The sequence below is a fragment of the Oncorhynchus tshawytscha genome, linkage group LG23 (assembly GCF_018296145.1).
Source record: "Oncorhynchus tshawytscha isolate Ot180627B linkage group LG23, Otsh_v2.0, whole genome shotgun sequence".
Taxonomy (NCBI): Eukaryota; Metazoa; Chordata; class Actinopteri; order Salmoniformes; family Salmonidae; genus Oncorhynchus; species Oncorhynchus tshawytscha.
Genome location: NC_056451.1, coordinates 10282521 through 10301005, shown reverse-complemented (window position 1 = coordinate 10301005; position 18485 = coordinate 10282521). Strand labels below are relative to the sequence as shown.

The following is an 18485-nucleotide window of genomic DNA, read 5'->3' as shown; positions in this document are numbered from 1 at the left end:
GAAGAGGACTGGCCACCCCACATAGCCTGGTTCCTCTCTAGGTTTCTTCCAAGGTTTTGGCCTTTCTAGGGAGTTTTTCCTAGCTACCATGCTTCTACACCTGCATTGCTTGCTGTTTGGGGTTTTAGGCTGGGTTTCTGTACAGCACTTTGAGATATCAGCTGATGTACGAAGGGCTATATAAATCAATTTGATTTGATTTGATGAAGCCTAGGGCCCACGTAGGGCCCACGATCACTAAGTTAAGGACTCTGGAACTAAACACCTCCCTCTGCAACTGGATCCTGGACTTCCTGATGGGCTGCCCCCAGGTGGTAAGAGTAGGCAGCAACACGTCTGCCACTCTGATCCTTAACACTGGGGCCCCTCAAGGGTGTGTACTTAGTCCCCTCCTGTATTCCTTGTTCACCCACGACTGCGTGGCCAAACACGACTCCAACACCATTATTAAGTTTGCTGATGACACAGCAGTGGTAGGCCTGATCACCAACAACGATGAGACAGTCTAAAGGGAGGAGGTCAGAGAACTGGCAGTGTGGTGCCAGGACAACAACCTCTCCCTCAACGTGAGCAAGACAAAGGAGCTGATCGTGGATTATAGGAAAAGGCGGGCCGAGCAGGCCCCCATTTACATCGATGGGGCTGTAGTGGAGCGGGTCGAGAGGGTCAAGTTCCTTGGTGTTCACATCACCAACGAACTATCATGGTCCAAACATACCAAGACAGTCGTGAAGAGGGCACGACAAAACCTTTTCCCCCTCAGGAGACTGAAAAGATTTGGCATGGTTCTACGTCAAAAGGTTCTACAGCTGCACCATCGAGTGCATCCAGACCGGTTGCATCACCGCCTGATATGGCAACTGCTTGGCATCTGACTGTAAGGCACTACAGAGGGTAGTGTGAACGGCCCAGTACATCACTGGGGCCAAGCTTCCTGCCATCCAGGACCTATATAATAGGCGGTGTCAGAGGAAAGCCCATAACATTGTCAGAGACTCCAGTCACCCAAGTTTTGGCTGCTTTCTCTGCTACCGCACGGCAATCGGTACCGGAGTGCCAAGTCTAGGACCAAAAGGCTCCTCAACAGCTTCTATCCCCAAGCCATTAGACTGCTGAACAATTCATAAAAATCGCCACCGGACAATTTACATCCCATATCTATTAGGCGGAATACCGCAATGTGCAATCACAGCAGCAAGCATTGTGGCCAGTTGCCATAAGAAAAGGGCAACTAGTGGAGCACAAACAACATTGTAAATACTTATTTATCTTCCCCCACTATTCGTACTACAACTATTTGCACATTGCTAAAAACACTGTACATAGCTGATAATATAACACTTGAAATGTCTTTGTCTTTTTGAAATTATTTTGAGTGCAATTTTTACTTTTAATTTCTAATCGTTTAATGTTGATTTTGTTAAAAAAAAAAATTGTCTCACATATGTTTATTGTTTATTTCACTTGCTCTGGCAATGTGAACATAACCAATAAAGAAGCACCATTGAATGGAGAGAGTGAGAGAGAGAAGGGAAAGAGAGAGAGAGCATCAAATTATAACAGAATGTGTCTTTGAATTACTAGAGGCGCACAATGTTTTCATAATAAAGACATATTTGTAAGAGGCAACATCTGTACTGCGATAACATGGTTTCCATCAGCATACTGTACAGTAACAGACTATGGACTATCAAGGAAATAAATAGCAGATATGCTGTGGGAACAATTACGACCATGGGATGGCAGCAAAACATCAAGGAAAGGAGAAAGAATTGTCCCTCCCTTTCCATTGAAGCACTGACCAACAGATGTGATTGTCTCATCATGACAGAAGTCCATTCAAGTATAGTTCCTTACATTGCATTTATGTCTGTATCTATGTAATGTATATTTATGTGCATCTATATATCTATGTAATGTATCTACTGTACATCAATGTAACCTATCTTTGTGTGTATCTACTGTATATCTATGTCATTTTTGTCCATTAAAATAACATCAAATTGATCATGTCAGCTCAGGGATTTGATCCTGCAACCTTTCGGTTACTGGCCCAATGCTCTAACCACTAAGCTACCCACCATCCCAATGGAAAGAACTCATTGATTTTTTGTTGTGTTATTCCTGTCAGGTGTTTAATATGTACTGTATGTGCTGTGTGTATATGTCTTTTTTAAACTGGCAAATCAAAAATCAATCAATCAATTATTGATAGATTTATAACAATTATATGTGTTTAATCACTTATTTCCTTTTATGTAAAGAGGTCATTCTCATTAAAGATGTAAAAACTTTGTGTTACGTGAATCTATGCAAAGTATAATCTACGAACACAGAACAAAATCTACCTAAAGCACTACTCTGTCATACTCTTTACACAAATCAAAATACGTCTCCTTTCCATTTAATTTTAATTTCCCTTTTCTCTGAGAAGTTCATAGCTTGACCTCTGACTTCACTGGAGGGCTCTAGGCCAGGCTTGGGCTAATCTCGTAGTGTCTCATTTTAATCTTGATCTCCATAATTTCCATACTTACTGATGTCCTCCACCCTATCTGTTCCCCCAACTGGTCTTATCTCAACGTTCTGGATCTTATCAAACCAATTGGTTCTACTTAAACTACACAAGAAAATAGAGCATGTTAAAAGTGGTTTTTTTTGCAATAAAATTAAATCAGGATAGACTCTCAGAGAATGGTTATCGATTTATGAAGATCTCAATCAGACCGGAGGCTTCCTAACTGATTTATTCTTTCTGTCTGACAAGTGCCATTCTAGGACTGCAGCTTCTGTCCCCACACTTGAGGATAATCTCCATTAAGATCTTGTGTCTTCCTTGTCACGGTCTTGTTCTTTGTTAAAATACTTCCCTCTACCCTCTCACAGCCTCTGCTACATTAGCAAATGTCACAATTAACGAATAATTGAGCAAATTGGTTTGTTTCTGCAACCAACAAACGCTGTATTATTTCCTAGTACACTGGGTCAACATGAAAATGAAAAAAAAAAATGTTTGTCACTAGAGAGGTTTCCACTCCTCCAGATTCCCTGACCCCCAAATGGACTATTCCTGTTTGATACGTCACTAACATTTGCCCAATTGACTTTCCTCTCTGCAGTTAAGCTTGATGATAAGGAACCATGGCATTTACTGAGACCCACAATGCACTGCTCTTATCTCTGTATCGGCTGTACAGTAAAGCCATGTCCGGATTTGATGGGAAACAATTCTAGATTGTTTGTATAGATTGGTCGTTTTTATTAGGGAGTCACCATTCCACTCTCCATCCTTATCATGGTGGACCTAGGCTTATGCCAAATGAAAACAATACAAATGAGATGTATAAAAACCTAAGGTCCATATTTTACACAGCATACTTAACCACAAGACTCCCCTGACCACTCTAGTGAGCATTATGTTCACTTTACCAGCCTTGTATCTCAACTCTTACAGATGGAGAGAGAAGACCTGATAAAGGCCTTATGCCAAAACCCAGTGCTTTTCCAACATTTCTTTCTCTCTAGAGTAATGACCAGTTAAACCATTTTTTTTAAACCTAAACTTCTCTGCCCATCTCTGTTACAAAGTAGTGCCTGTTTCTCTCTACCTTTCCTCAGTTTGTCACTAGAACATGATCCAGACTCCAAGCCGAACTCCTCAGTGCCAAGTCATGATTCATCACTTCTTCTGCTTGTGTTTGAAGATTAGTCTGTAGCACAGATACATCCTCACTGGGCATCCAGGCAGCTTAGAGGCCAAAATCCATAATCCCTTCCCCTTCATGGGAATTGTCCATGCACTTTACTATACTGCAATACGGTCCCATTTTCAGCAGGCTTTCAAGTCCCAGCCACTGACAACCAGTGATGTGTATGTTGTGTGCTTCACCAAGAGTTGATTTTGGAGGGTTAGATTGGGATATTATATTTTGGATCCCCTACGCATCAACAGTTCATTGTTGTCAGTTACTCTCGGAACAGATGTGACAAGCCCTCTTAATGTTCAAACTACTCAATAAGATTTGCTTTTAATAGGCTGAATGACATTGAAATCGAGTCTTGTTTTTATAGTTTCTCTGAATTTCACTGTACAACAAATAGCATAAGCCTTTGTCAGGGAAAGTAAAGTACTATTTGTTAATGGCAGTGCCTGGCTAGTTCCATCCCCACACTGTTCGGCATGCGATGTGGCACACTGTTCGGCATGCGATGTGGCACTGAGGACAGAATTCACATTACTGTGTTGGCACAGAGTTTGACTCATTCAAGGTTATGCCTTGATTTAATGGTGATGCATTTTTTAAGTGCATCATCTCTCTCTCTCTCTCTGCGTAGCACCTAGTCCATCTCTGTCACAAACACTGCCTTTCCATCTCACCTTTAGCGGTAGAGGTAGGAGGAGTGGTTCTAGAGATATAAATCAATTGAAAATGAACCCCCAGCTCAAAAACATGCCGACCCTGATCGTTTCATTGCCAGAATCTCCAAGGCGGGGTAGCAGCAGAGTAGTTAAAAGTAAACATGGCACTGTATACATCAACTGGTCATGAATCATAATTACCTTTATTTACATGTTTAGATATGTTTTTTTTTCTTCTTTCCTGTAATTGAAATGGGGCCAAACATATTCAGACAAGGGAGCTGGGCTCAGCCTCTTCTCTTCTCGCTGGCAATACACAATGGTAGCAGGGAAACACAGCTACATTGTCCCTGCTGATTGGAGGGCTTGATAACACAGACGATTGGTAGAGGAATGTGTGAGAGGCATGTAATCCGCTTAAGCCTCATGGATCCTTAACTTAAAAATGTCAATACTTACTTAGGTGTCTGCTTTGGATCATACAATTTCACACTTACCATTGATGCTACATCAGAACGATTCAGCCCTACTTAGTGTAATGTGTCAACATAATAGTGCATAGCCAGCTGTGCAACTATTACGCTAAGTTGGGCCATTATCCCTATGATCAGAATGTGAATTTGATTAATATGGTCAAAATGTCCAATTGAAAATGCTTCCTCAAGTCACATTTAAATAGCCCTCTATGGAACATTTGATTCCTGGCTTGATTCTCTTTATTCTATTGAAACAATAGGTCGAGTAACAGCTGACCTGCTCTGAGTTACAGTGAAAGCTGTTGGAAATTTCCATACAGAGTTTGAAAAGTGTACCAGCTGACAACATGAACATGTGAAAATAGCTTCAGAAACTGTCTTAATGAATATGTGAGAATTTGTAGGTGTGGAAGCCTACTGTTCCAGAGAGTAACACAGACAGATGTTCATGTGGGGGTCCAATTGCACTCAAATGATGTCAAATATGAATTCTCTTCATACAGTTAAACGTTGAATAGAATGACGTCCTCCAAAATGGCAACCATTTGCCTGGAACTGAGTGACAAATGTTTAGCATGTCAAATATTGCTGCACGAGCAGTTTGACAGGATTAATAGAACGTAAACGTAATTGGATGTTGCCACAATTCATTCTATTCATATGGGCTAAATAGTATTGTTCATTTTGCAGCATATTTAGGGGCGAAGTGTTCATACCTAGTTCTGCCCAGGGGCATTAATCCAGACTAATGAAACGATCCTATCCTCTGTGGCTTTTTAAATCTATTCACTGGGAAAGTAATTGACAAGCCACAGTATGTGCATTAGGATAGCTCCATCACCAAAGGACAGCTGTCTCTGAAGCAATTAAAATGACAAAGTTTAATTAATTCTCTCTAGTTTTACCTGATATGAGACATTCACAATTGAGTGAGCTTTCATTTCCAGGATAGTAATACCGTTTGGACGAGAGCGGTTCATTTGTAATTCAAAAACCACAAGCCATTGTCTGATAGGGCTTTAATATGTCAGCATTTCACATAGAAATTAACACCACAGATTCAAAGCAAAACATAACATGAATTCTGCAATAACATAACAAGATACAAAATGACATTAATGAATTACTCTGGAACTAGATGCCAATTGCACAAACTCAGATAAGTCATTTGACATCCCACCTGATGATCTGTTTATGAGTGATGTGCTATTTGGTCACTAATGTAGATGTCATATCAGATAAAGAGCTAGGCTAACCAAGTGTACCTAGCCCTACATACAGTACGTGAAGGACTGCAACAAGCATGATACTTAGCAAGGCTTTTAGCTGAGCTTCTTGAAAAAAGACCAAGACACAATTAATTACGGAGCCAACTACCTCTGACACCAGGAGAGCCGGATCCCAATAACTTTTTAATCCACCTAAATGTCAGGGCAACGTTTACAGGTCTCCTCCTCCTCCCAGTCTCAAATGGCTGCCAAAAGGCCAGTGGTTAGTCATCTGTTTACTCCTGCAGCTGCTGGGTGTTATTGGGAGTCTGAAGGAGAAATCCCCTGATTCTATCTGCCATTGGTGACAGTTCCCCAGACCACATTATTCAGGTAGTTATCTGAGAGCAGGAGGAGACCAGAGGCTTGGTGTACGGCTATGGCCCAGGACAACTGCACCAACGGACTGGATCTGAGGTGGGGGATAATTCACTCATCAAAAGCCTTGCGGTAATTATGCAGTAGTATATTACAGATAGAGGGTTTCATTCGTAGAAATGGTACCAGAAAGAGCTTAGACTCGGACATGGCAACTATCAGACATGGCCCATCTAAAAGAGTGCAATTGAATTCATACATATATTTCAAATAAATAATAATTAGCCATAACTCAAGTACAGTATAGTGTATTCCACAAAATGAAGACAAGAGGGTCCAATTTGGCAACATGTTTAACTGATCTTATACAGAAAATGACACTTTATAAAAATGGAAGACCCACTCAAATAAAATAATCTGAGACATTTGTCATCCAGTAGCCATGATGACAGATAACTGCTCTCAATTTACGAGTCAAATGTTAATGCTTATTTCTGTCAGCTTTGTTCATCCACATCATAAATCCCTGTTCACACTCTCTTATCACATGGGCCCCTCTCTTCATAGGAAACAAAACCCTATTTCTTATGAAGTACCTTGTCAAATCTTCCATTCCATTTTTTTCAGTTGTGTCAACGACAAACGAGTCTGTGTGCACGTGTACAGTACTAAAGACCCTGTAGTAGTTGACTAGTTAGATGTGCAATGCAAACCGCAGAAAGAACTCCACCTCAAGGTGCCTATCAACCTCATGAAGGACTTCTACTCCCGTTGTGTATCAGTGGAATTCCCAGATATTATTCTCTCACACAGGGATGACAATCACAGTGATGGTTCTCAGAGATGTTTCACAATCAGCTACAAGCATCACATTTGCGTAATGAAAGCTTAATGGCCAAATCGAATATCCAGCATAATTATCATATAGTGTTATTACATCATCATCATCATCCAGAATTTGCATTATTGATGTCAGAAGTGGTTGTTATAATGTGTGGAGAGATGCCCCTGCAGTTTAATACATGTCCTCTGGCAAGCAGCACATTTTATGTTGTAACTTCCTCTGATTTCCTTGATTTAATGTTTTATAGAGAACAGAGTGGGGACTCTTTACTGTGTTTTTTTCTCATGGGGCAAACATAAGTGCTTCTTTTTTGAATATTGAAATAAACTTAGATCCATAATGAATGAAAGTCCTTCATTGAGCTGATTTACTCCACATTAACTTGTGTCGGATAGGATATAACTGATGGCAAGAGATTGCTATCAACATGGCATCCATGTCAGGGCTGAAAACCATTGCTAGCATTTTTTTTCTTTATCTACCCGAGAACAATGTACACTGAGCATACAAACACATTAAGAACACCTGCTCTTTCCATGATATAGACTGACCAGGTGAAAGCTATGACTCCTCATTGAATCAGTGTAGATGAAGGGGAGGAGACAGGTTAAAGAAGTATTTTTAAGCCTTTGAGACATGTATTGTGTATGTGTGCCATTCAGAGGGTGAATGGGCAAGACAAACGATTTAAGTGCCTTTGAACGGGGTATGGTATGTGGCAGGAGCACCGGTTTGTGTCAAGAACTGCAGCGCTGCTGGGTTTCTCACACTCAACAGTTTCCCATTTGTATCAAGCATGGTCCACCCTCCAAAAGGACATCCAGCCAACTTGACACAACTGTGGGAAGCATTAGAGTCAACATGGGCCAGCATATCTGCGGAACGCGTTGACACCTTATAGACTCCATGCCCTGACTAATTGAGGCCGTTCTGAAGGCAAAAGGGGGTGCAACTCAATATTATGAAGGTGTTCCTAATGTTAGGTATACTCAGTGTATATCTGTAGGAAGTGTTTTATTTTATGTTTTTTTTTTGAGTTGCTCTTATTAAATGTGATGTTGATGTGTCAATAATTCACTGAGACTGAAAAAGAAACCATTTTGAAAGGATCTGTATTTCTGGCTGTCATACAGATACAAACACGTAATGAAATAGATGGCACGTCTTAATGCGTTCGGACACTTTCCTTCACAGTAAGTCGACATCTACCTATTTCATTTCCCGCTTTGTAATCACCAGCGACAAACAGAAACGGACAATGAGAGAAAATGAAAAATGCTATTCCATCAACACACAGAGTTACATTAGAAGATCGAAACACTTTCTAATAGAATAAAGTGGGCTTTATGAGTTATTATTTACATAATGACAAACCTTCAGCGAGGGCTCCGGCTGAGTACTTTCGTACAGCTACTATAGAGGGTCAAAATACATGAGGAAAAAGTATGCCAAGCCAGGAAATGTTGTGTCCTAAATGCTCGTACAATGGCCATAGGGAAGGTCTGCTCAGTGTAGCGATCTCACAAGCAGCAGGGACGCATTAGCTTTAATAATACCTTTTAACAGTTCTGTTCCGACAGTAAAGCATCCCTCTCTGTTCTATTGAGGGCCGTGCCAGCCTAGCTCAAATCAACTGACACCTCTCAGGAGCGAATGCCCTGTCTGTCTCTGTTCCATTCCCTTAGCCGCTCAGCCAATCACCCGGTGGGGAGGTAGGGAGTATCGCTGTGGTAATTGTAATCCGGACACACTTTCTGCACCAGCTTGTAGTCGGTGCTGTAGAAGGAGATGTAGATGCAGATGACTTTGAAGGGCTTGGAGCACAGCCAGGACACATGGCTCTGGGTCTGCTCCTGAGGGCAGCTCTGCGAAGGGTCGTGGGAACACAACGACTTCCTGGTGCCCTTCTCCACCTTCTCGTACTCCACCCTGCAGTTGAACAGCTTGGTGTCTTTGGGCTCGAGGACCGTCGACTGCTGCAGTTGGAACTCCACGGCCTTGGTGGGCGGCACCAGACCCACCGACACGTTGCCCTGGCCCGTCGCGTTGTGGCGGAAGTAGACGCTGAACGTGCCATTGCCGTGGTCTACGATCTTCCCGGTGATCAGCAGGTTGAGCTTCACTGTCTTGATGTTGGAGTGGAAGTCGCCCCAGCCGAACATCTTCTTGAACTTTCCTGTCTTGACGATGGGTCTCCTCTTGGATCGGGAGCGGGGGTCACGAAGGCTAGAGGTGTTGTGGAGCCAGTCCCAGAGCTCCTGTTTAGAGTATGGTTCCAACTTGTCATAGTTCAGATCCAGACCAGACAGGTTCTTCTCATAAAAGGTCTGGGAGAGCAGGCGACTGATGGATAAGTCCTTGCTGGTGTCTGTTGTCCAGAGGTCCTTAGCTCTCGACTTTGGGCTCTCTGACTTCAGAACATCTGAACTTCCAGAAGCAGACGAATGGGCACTTGTAACCTGTGGAAAACAAAGAGACAATACAATCCTATTTCAATGATGGAACACAACAGGCATGCCGTGAATGGCTTCAACCATAAAAAAAATAAGCCTGCTGTGTAGGATCAAAAGTTACATGTCCTTGATATGTCCTTGAATCTTTTGTTCTGCCCCTGAACAGGCAGTTAACCCACTGTTCCTAGGCTGTCATTGAAAATAAGAATTTGTTCTTAACTGACTTGCCTAGTTAAATAAAGGTCAAATAAAAAAAATGCCATTTTTGTGTTTTGTACCAATAGATCATACATGAACTGTAGATCTGAAATGGCAATAAAATCAATACCCATTTGAAATTCAGTGACGCTGAAGGTCATGACTAATGGATATAGAAATAATATGAGACAAATTCAGTGCATGACACAATTGCTTCATATGAACAGTGTCTTTTATCAAGCGTAAGGACATTCCAATCCTGCCATACATATAGATGACTGAAGCGTTTATTCAGTAGCCTACAGACGTGACGCAACACCAGACGATTACCCGCTGAATGTACCCTGAACAGTTGATTGATGATTCCTTTACTCCGGCCCTCATAATAATACAGATGACAGGGCTAAGATTCCCACTGCACTTCACGAAGAATGGTGACAGTGATGGCCTAACCCCATCTGTGGAACGTGACAGCAGATCTATCTGGGCAAAGTCTTACATGTTGTACCTTTACCTCAGATCAATACTAGGAGAATAAGGTATTCTCTCTTTCACAAAGTTCACAGGATGACATTGCGGTAGGGTAGTCTGTGTATTGCAACAGTTATAGTGTGAATGCATGTTGGATTTGGACATAGAATACTTAATTTGAAAAATATAAAATCTTCTTATTTTTGGTGCTCAAGCCGAATTTCAATCTCATCTTTGTTTTGGGCCAAATTTGACTTCATATCCATGAACAGTGCAAAAGAATTGTGCAAAAACCTAATTATAAATCTGCCAACTTGATTAATTTGACATTTTTCTTCAACAATGTGTTATAAAAGGGGGCACTATTTATGTATTGCTCACTTTAGTAAACTCTGGTTAAATAATCGCTTCCTTATAACGCACATTGTTGAAGAAAAGTTTTAAATTAAATCCCACTGCGAGAATATAACGACGTTTATGGTATTTTTTGCACTTTGCAGAATTATTTTTGCACTAAGAAAATGTCGCTGCAATGTTCTTTAACTTATACATTCGCGTTCTCCATCTGAAAAGAAATAGGGAAGGTTGAGTGGTTCAGTTTCATTGAATAGGAAGTATGAACCATCGTTCAAATAAGCCCCATTTATTTCCCATGGCTTTCTCTTTCCTGATTCATTAGCAGTGGGCTCTCCAATGACCAAATGAAATATAGCTTTCATAGAGCTCTAATTACCTGTGCTGCTAAATGACTGAAGCTCAATCTCAATGGATTCCCCCTACTCGGAAGGACTGCCAACCATTTCCCCCCCGTTTAACCTTTATTTAACCAGGAGAAAGACTCAAGGTTAAAAGCATTTTTTTTTTTGCGAGGGCGACCTGGAAAATAAAATATTTAGTTTTCCCTATAAGGATCTCACAACATATATCCCATTTAGTTGATTCAGACATGTTTCTCCTAAGCAATCATATGCACAATTCAATTTCAAAATGTTTCTTGAGAGCTAGCTTGGTCCTTGCGGTCTTATATCATGACGCTTATTATACTGGGTTCAACACTGACATGCAATTAGCTTTCATCTGAAGCACCTGACAGCCTGTTCAAACTGTCATGGTCGGGATTAGAGGGCACCGTGTCACATTCGCAGAGACCCCAATTCCCGGATTATAACCAACCTGTAATCCACACTACAGAGATTAGGCAGATCAAGGTCCCTCCTGACTAAACCAACATTTACATCAAGGCAGCCTTGTCTGAGGAAACAGAGGAAAGGCCAAGATTACCTCGCTCTGTTTGAGAGCATGTGAGACATTATTTTCACATTTAGTTTATTTTTTTCCGCTGGTGTTAAATGGAGGTGGAGAAACAGGTTGTCACCAACAGCTATAATGGGGTGAATTTGAAAAGTTTGAGGCATTGCTCATCAGACAGTTCTAAATCTCACCTGTGGCCTCAAACAAACCAGAATTCCTGCACATGATTACACAAATACTGGGATGATTTTATAATGGAGGACATACCCTGTTAAATACCCTACTGAGTCCTATTGAAAATACCCATAGACATAATGTGGTATACACAGTCGATGGATGTACCTGAATGTTATCTCTTCCTGTTCAGGAATCCTTTCCCTAGAGGGAGGAAGATACAGTCTGGTACTGTACAGTAGCTTCCCTTGTGATAAGGAGGATATGCTATAGGTTAAAACCCCAATATAGCAAAAATGTCTTGTTCTGATAAGACAACCTTGGTAGCTAAAAAACACCTAGGAGAGACTATTAAAAATGTGTGAGCATTCACTGAAATGGTACTGCAGCTGGAACTCGTAGGGGGGGTTATAGGGCAGACTTGTTTCTTTCGACAGACTGTTACCATTTTAGCAACTAAATTGAGTGAATTCTGGGTGCTGCGATTAGCCGACACTTCCGGTTAAAGAGTCGTTAGAGTTGGAATGGTTGGAACCGGCTGTCTCTATTCCTATTCAAAGCAACAATGTCGTCCATCTTGTTTGGGTAGTTTGGAGTTGTTTGTTTGCCATAGCTTGTCTCAGTATTTTGTGTTATAGTGGAACAAAATTGCACCATGTTGATGAATCTACATGAATGCAAGAATCATGGCCATTCCACCCATTCTATTTAGTATATAAAGGATCTTCACTGACATGACATACTTCCCTTTCAACTCACATCTACCATATGTGCCTAAATTAATATCAGACAGCACCTTACAGCACTGGTCAATCAGAACCATTCAGAATCTGTGAGTCTGCAGGGACATGATTCCATCGTTCAGTGAGCAGAACAGAATTGAATCTAAGCGCAGTAAGACTGTACACATCTCCAGGGATATGTTTTAGGCCAGATGTGGCCTACTCTTCTCCTGGAGAGCTACTCCTCGCAGGGTTTCGTTCTAGCCCTAATCTAACACTTGATTATACTAATCAGTAGCTCTCCTGGGGGAGCTGGCCATCACTCCTTTAGGGGATAGTTTGGTTGTGCTGATATCCAAATTAATCTTGGAAAATGTAGGATTTTCTTTCTCTGATGTTTTCATGGATCAGCTATAGCATTCTCAGAGATGAACAGAGATCAAAGTGAAATCACCAGAGTTACCTGAGGGGGTCAAAGATCATGGGCTTTAGAGTGAGGCATCTCAAGACATCTCAAATAGGTGTGAAATAGAATGGTAGACTATGAAACGTAGCAAACATAGGGCAGTATTGTCGTCGTGAGTTCTGTAGAGGATGAAAACGGTCAGCAGTTGGACTGAGGGTATTACCGTGGCAACAAAAAAATAGCCACTATTTTCTCCAACTCACCCAGAGGATAAATACATAATCACATTATTTCACACACGAGTTGGTTCAAAGGCGTCCAAAATAAGTTTGCGAGGTTCCCATGGGTCTGTCAATCTGTCGAAGGAGCTCGAGGCTTGAGTTTAGGATGCGCCGAGCACGAAACAATTATGAGCACCCCATTAAAGCATGGCGAAGCAATTTGGAGGCGAAGCCTGGAAAAACATTCACATCAAGTGGTACAATTGAGAGTAAACACTTTCTGTACATCCAACACTTCATGTTTACAGTACTGTAGTGACATTTTACATTTAACATAGTATTAGTTTAATATAATTGCATCATAATGCACTGAATAAAAGTGTTCCTTAAAAAAGGAAAGGCTTCATTAGTTCATGGGATAAAATGATTAGCGAGCCTAGTGAAGTGTGAAATTGAGTTTATAATTTTAAAGACTGCGAATTCAATTCGATAATGGGAATTGTATAAATAATTATTCATAATTCACTTATTTCAATCACTATGCAAATTAATTGCTGATAACCCAAGGTAACTATTGAAGATTAGTCAACTTTGTGGGATTAAGTTCAAATAATGTGTAAGAGACAAATTGGGCCTATTTCTCTTGCTTGTCTGTTGACAGATTTACCTCATGCAGGGTTACTACGTACCAGAAGATTAACACAAATGGGATGTCTGTTATGGCAAACTGTTATGGCATAACAATGAAGATATTATGTCAAGCTTATCAAAAGGTGAAATGTCAAACGTTTGAAATGTCAAACTTTTCAACTGAATTGAGTGACTCAAATGGGAGATTCATCAGAGTCGATTGATTAAAATTAAAATCTACAACCAATCGGAATGTGAATGACAAAATGTTTCCATCTGCACACAACACAATAGTACATCTACTAAAAACGATAGATGAGTAAGTATGAATATGAAGTTGAAATATGGTGACATTTCCCTTTAAGAGTAAAAGCAAAGACTGGTGCTCTCCAATGTGCTGAAAAACATACTCAAAATATATATGCAGCATATACATTTACCAAACACTTGTGAGTAAAACAAGTATTTGGAAAAATGCTATGGCACAGGCAACATCTGTACATTTAGCTGGTAGCTTAGAACACAAGATTTCAAAAGAGAGAAAATTAGATTTTTACTAGATAATTGACAACAAAAACTCAACTTACCATAGAAATGAGTGACAGGAGAACAACGCACCAACATGTGGACTTCATTCCTCTTGGTAGACCTTCACTTTTCATGCCTACCTGTACGCAAATCCCTTTCTTGAAAAATAAAATAAAATGGACTATGTAAAAATGCCACAACTAGAGATAAATGACAAAGGGAAACCCGAAAAAGACCCTGGAGCAAATAGCAGGGATCAATCTTCAGATTGACTGAGGGCTGAAAATCAAATACTCTGTCTCTGTTTTGTCTATTGGAAGATGTGAATGATACGTTCTTTGTTGCAGGATTAGTGGCGGTGTTGCGTGAATGGTAGTGCTTGTAGGTCTGATTGTCAGTGTTATGTGATGTTTTATAGAGCGGGAGAAAGAGAAGAGAGAAAGAGGTAGAGAGAGAGAGAGAGAGGGATAGAGAGAGGCAGGAAGAGGGAGAGAGATAGAGAGATGGGCGAGAAAGAGTGAGAGAGGCAGGAAAAGGGACAGAGAGAGAGAGAGAGAGAGAGAGGGGTGAGAAAGAGAGAGAGAGGCAGGAAGAAATATAGAGGGAAAGAGACTTCAAGAGAGCCTTGCAATATAACTTTTCATTTGTGTCTAGAGAGACATCTAGTGGTACATCTAACATAATGGACACTAGAAAGGCATTCATCAACATTTTCACTGTAACTTAGTGTTTATAACGCTTTCTTCATTTATTTTTAGTAATACTTCCGATACAATCTCTACAAAATGACGGAGTCTTATCTTTTTGTACAACACACAGCTTGCTTCAAGAGAACCACCCACTTTGCAATATTCAAACTAAACATTTGTATGCAATACAAAATAAATGTACACATATGTTGATCTTTTTTTTTTCTCTCTCCAAAAATTCAAAAAATATTTATAAGGAAAACTGACAAAGAAAAAAGTTAACATTCTCCTCATCCGCTGCTCTTCTAGCTATCAGGCAGACTGGTCGAATTCTGCCACTGTAGAACAGCCGCGTCATATTTCCTCTGTATTCATATACTGTAATGACGGCTGCTTAGATTGACCTCGATATATATATATATACAGAATATATGATGTGATATTGTACGCCAGGAGAACGACTGCATCATCATAACATGTCTAAGGGCACCTATGATATGGGTCATTGTGAGAGCCTTTTGTTCCTAGAGCCTTTTGTCCTAGAAAATGGTATCGTTTAACTTCTATCGAAATTCATCAATCACCAAATTCATCAGTCATTCCACCCATGAATAAATGACATACAGTTTAAACCTGTGCTGCACCCATTATTAAATATGTTGGTTTCATGAATGTATATGGTACTGTAGATAGCTGATCATTGACACAATAAGGCAGAAGTTAGAGTTGCGTGACATTAGAAATCAGATACAAATACAATAGTAGTCACACACATCATTTTAGCTTTAGAAGGGTTTTGTTTTTTGCGAAACAAGTTATCTAAAAAATAAGAAAATCCATTTGCCCATTTATCTTCCATGTACATATGGGCTATGTTTCATATTTACCACATTTCAACCATTGGAAATATCTCATTGTAAGCAAGAACAGAATCAATGGTCCTCATTTAAGTCGTCTGTTCGATTTCATTCGGGCATAGAGAGGGACAATACCAAACAAACTACAGTATATAGACCACAAAAGATACTGGACCAAAAACAAAACGAGTTCTGACAAAATAAAATCTATACATATTTACTATTGACTCACACCCCCTGTGTTATAGAATGTGGACGTCATCTCCAGTTATCATGTATCCATGGCCTTGAAAATGCCCATTATTTTCACATTTCGTTTCCAACTGCATTTGGTTGTGTCTTAAGAGAGGCAATGTTCTATGGCAATACAACGTATAACTCATCATGTGCATATCATGCTGCACTAATATAGTGCAATAATAGTGCCTGAAACAAAGCAAAAGGGAGACAGGCAATAGATCCAGTAACCAGGGATTGTTTCTCATCTTGTGTTCTCGGTCTGTATATGTTTATCCTTCAAGATAGGCCTCTGTCTAGGAATCAACCGGAAACCAAAAGTATCTCTTTGTTTGCGACCGAAGGAGATTTCAGTCAAAATCCAGAAAGGAAATGAATCCAAGCCTTTTCATGGAGATTTTCCTCCCCTTCCCTGCGGTGACTTTTGGCAACGTGCGAACCGCCAGTGCATCCTAAGCCTCCAGCTACTCAACGTTTCAGTGACGAGCAGAAAAACACAGCAAAGAAATGAGCTTGTGCTGTTTGTGTTCAAAGACAGAAAAGTTTGTCTCTTTGCAGCAGCCCTTCCATTTGAAAGCAAAAAAATGGGCAAACAAAAAAAAGGCATATTCCTCGTAGTGAGTGGAGGCTGTGAAGGCTTTTGTTTAAGGAAACATCACAAAAGAAAATGGAAAAGGAGAACTGCTGCTTGAAATGGACTAAACCCAAATATGTCTAAGTGGAGAAATGTTTCCTCAATTCCAATCTCCAATTAACACATGAGGACCCAAAATGGATTCAAGATGGCCGTTGGTCTTCTTCTTCTGATCTGCAAGATGAAAACATCCCTGTCCTTCCTATGATGGGATATGTCTCTTTGTTTTTACGGCAGGTGGGGCAGGTCTCTGGAGGGCTAGGCTACCCCAGAGTCCTACATGTCAGCGTCCCCATCATAGGCTAGGGTGAGAGGTTTCAATCGGTTGTTCATTTGCCTCTGTCTCTTTGGTTTCTTTGGCTTTTTGCTAAGGGGAAGAGAAGACAACAGGTTACTACCCTGCCTTACAATCTATACACTACAGTGCAAGTAAAACACCAGCAGCACTAGAAAGTGGCTATTACTATTATGTCAGTTCTAACATATCGCTGCGATTGTTCCAAATGAATGATATCTCTATAAAACGGACATTTCGGGAAAAGACATGGGCATAAAAGTTAAAAGGTATTAGTATGTTAATTTGCATTAATATCTGTGGCCATGCTTCACTTGACTTCTATGGCTCTGAGCTATAAGTAAAGTACCTTTTGTATTGGCTCTGACAGTGCAAGAATATTACAGAGCTATTTAGCAAACATCACCATCCTAGGAAAAGAGAAGCACTATTGTTGTCCTGCAATTGTTAATGCCTCAAAAGATGCATGTCTAAACGCTTACTTCTACTGCATTTGTCCATATTTCTTGATGGTAACGTGAACGTGATCATCCTCAATAATTGGTGTTCCGTGCATAACAAATGTGAGCACCATAATAAATGTGTGTGACAATGTATGGTAAATAGAGGATAAACAGGGATGAGATGGTAGAGGGGATTCGATAAAAGCAGGGGAATGTTGCTCCTGCTCTAAAATATAGTAGCTATCTGTCATGGCCACCAGAGGGCAGTATGACATCATTGTGCGATTTTACATTCAAGAAAACAAATAAGTCTTCAGGAAAAGGTCAGAATGAGTCTTAATAGGGGTTGAATAAGTCAATGATGGTCACATTAGTTGTCACTAAGCCTGGTCACAGATTTTGTTCCAGGCCAAAACTAACACTTCTAAATTAACTAATCTTCATCTTGAGATGTTGATTAGTAATTGGGTGTGTTAGGGTCTGGAGACCACTGCCCTAATGGTTTAGGTTAATGATTTGGTGAAGGTAAGCTCATCCTAAAGTCGGAAGCCTACTTACGACCAGGTTCTATCCGGAGCCTACCACCTACAGTATGAGGGACTCATAGAAGGTGATTTCCTGGGACTTCACCTGCACTAGCAACTTCACACAGCTGGTCAAGTGGGACATGTCATGTGACATTGGTGGAGGGGTCACAGGTCAGGGGTCAATGATTGGCACTGCAGCTACTTGTAGAGCTGCCTCTTTTTCCTCTTTAGCCGCTGCTTTAGCCGCTGCTTTGGCCGCTGCTTTGGCCGCTGCTTTGGCCGCTGCTTTGGCCGCTGCTTTGGCCGCTGCTTTGGCCACTGCTTTGGCCCAACTCTTGGCAATCGGGGCAGGTATAAGTCAACTCATGTGCATTTTGACCCATCCAGACCACCGTCCCATTGGCGTTGGACTCAGTGGCCTGAAGACGGCGGCGGAGGACACTGTAACTGCTGCTGGCGACAGATGGCATGAAGAAAACAAAA

At 40.8% G+C, this 18485-nt stretch overlaps 2 protein-coding genes across 4 annotated transcripts in view; both read right to left on the bottom strand.

The window, feature by feature from the left end:
- Nucleotides 1-7981: 7981 nt before the first annotated feature.
- On the bottom strand, nucleotides 7982-14807 carry LOC112222629 (neurexophilin-1-like). The gene is made up of 2 exons (XM_024385356.2): nucleotides 14380-14807; nucleotides 7982-9725 (listed from the first exon to the last, which is right to left on the bottom strand). Exons 1-2 carry the CDS (start codon nucleotides 14452-14454, stop codon nucleotides 8964-8966), a joined length of 837 nt encoding a protein of 278 aa, XP_024241124.1. The 5' UTR covers nucleotides 14455-14807; the 3' UTR covers nucleotides 7982-8963.
- Nucleotides 14808-15147: 340 nt separating this feature from the next.
- The window catches only part of LOC112222563 (thrombospondin type-1 domain-containing protein 7A), a 103838-nt gene continuing 100500 nt past the window's right edge, over nucleotides 15148-18485 (bottom strand). For 2 of the 3 annotated variants that reach the window (XM_042304567.1, XM_042304568.1), the window contains one exon: nucleotides 15148-17104. In XM_042304567.1, the coding sequence (XP_042160501.1) occupies nucleotides 17014-17104 (91 nt within the window). In that variant the 3' untranslated portion in view covers nucleotides 15148-17013. Of the gene's footprint in view, nucleotides 17105-18105; nucleotides 18453-18485 lie in introns of all 3 variants that reach the window. The other variant, XR_006079709.1, reaches the window with a different exon arrangement.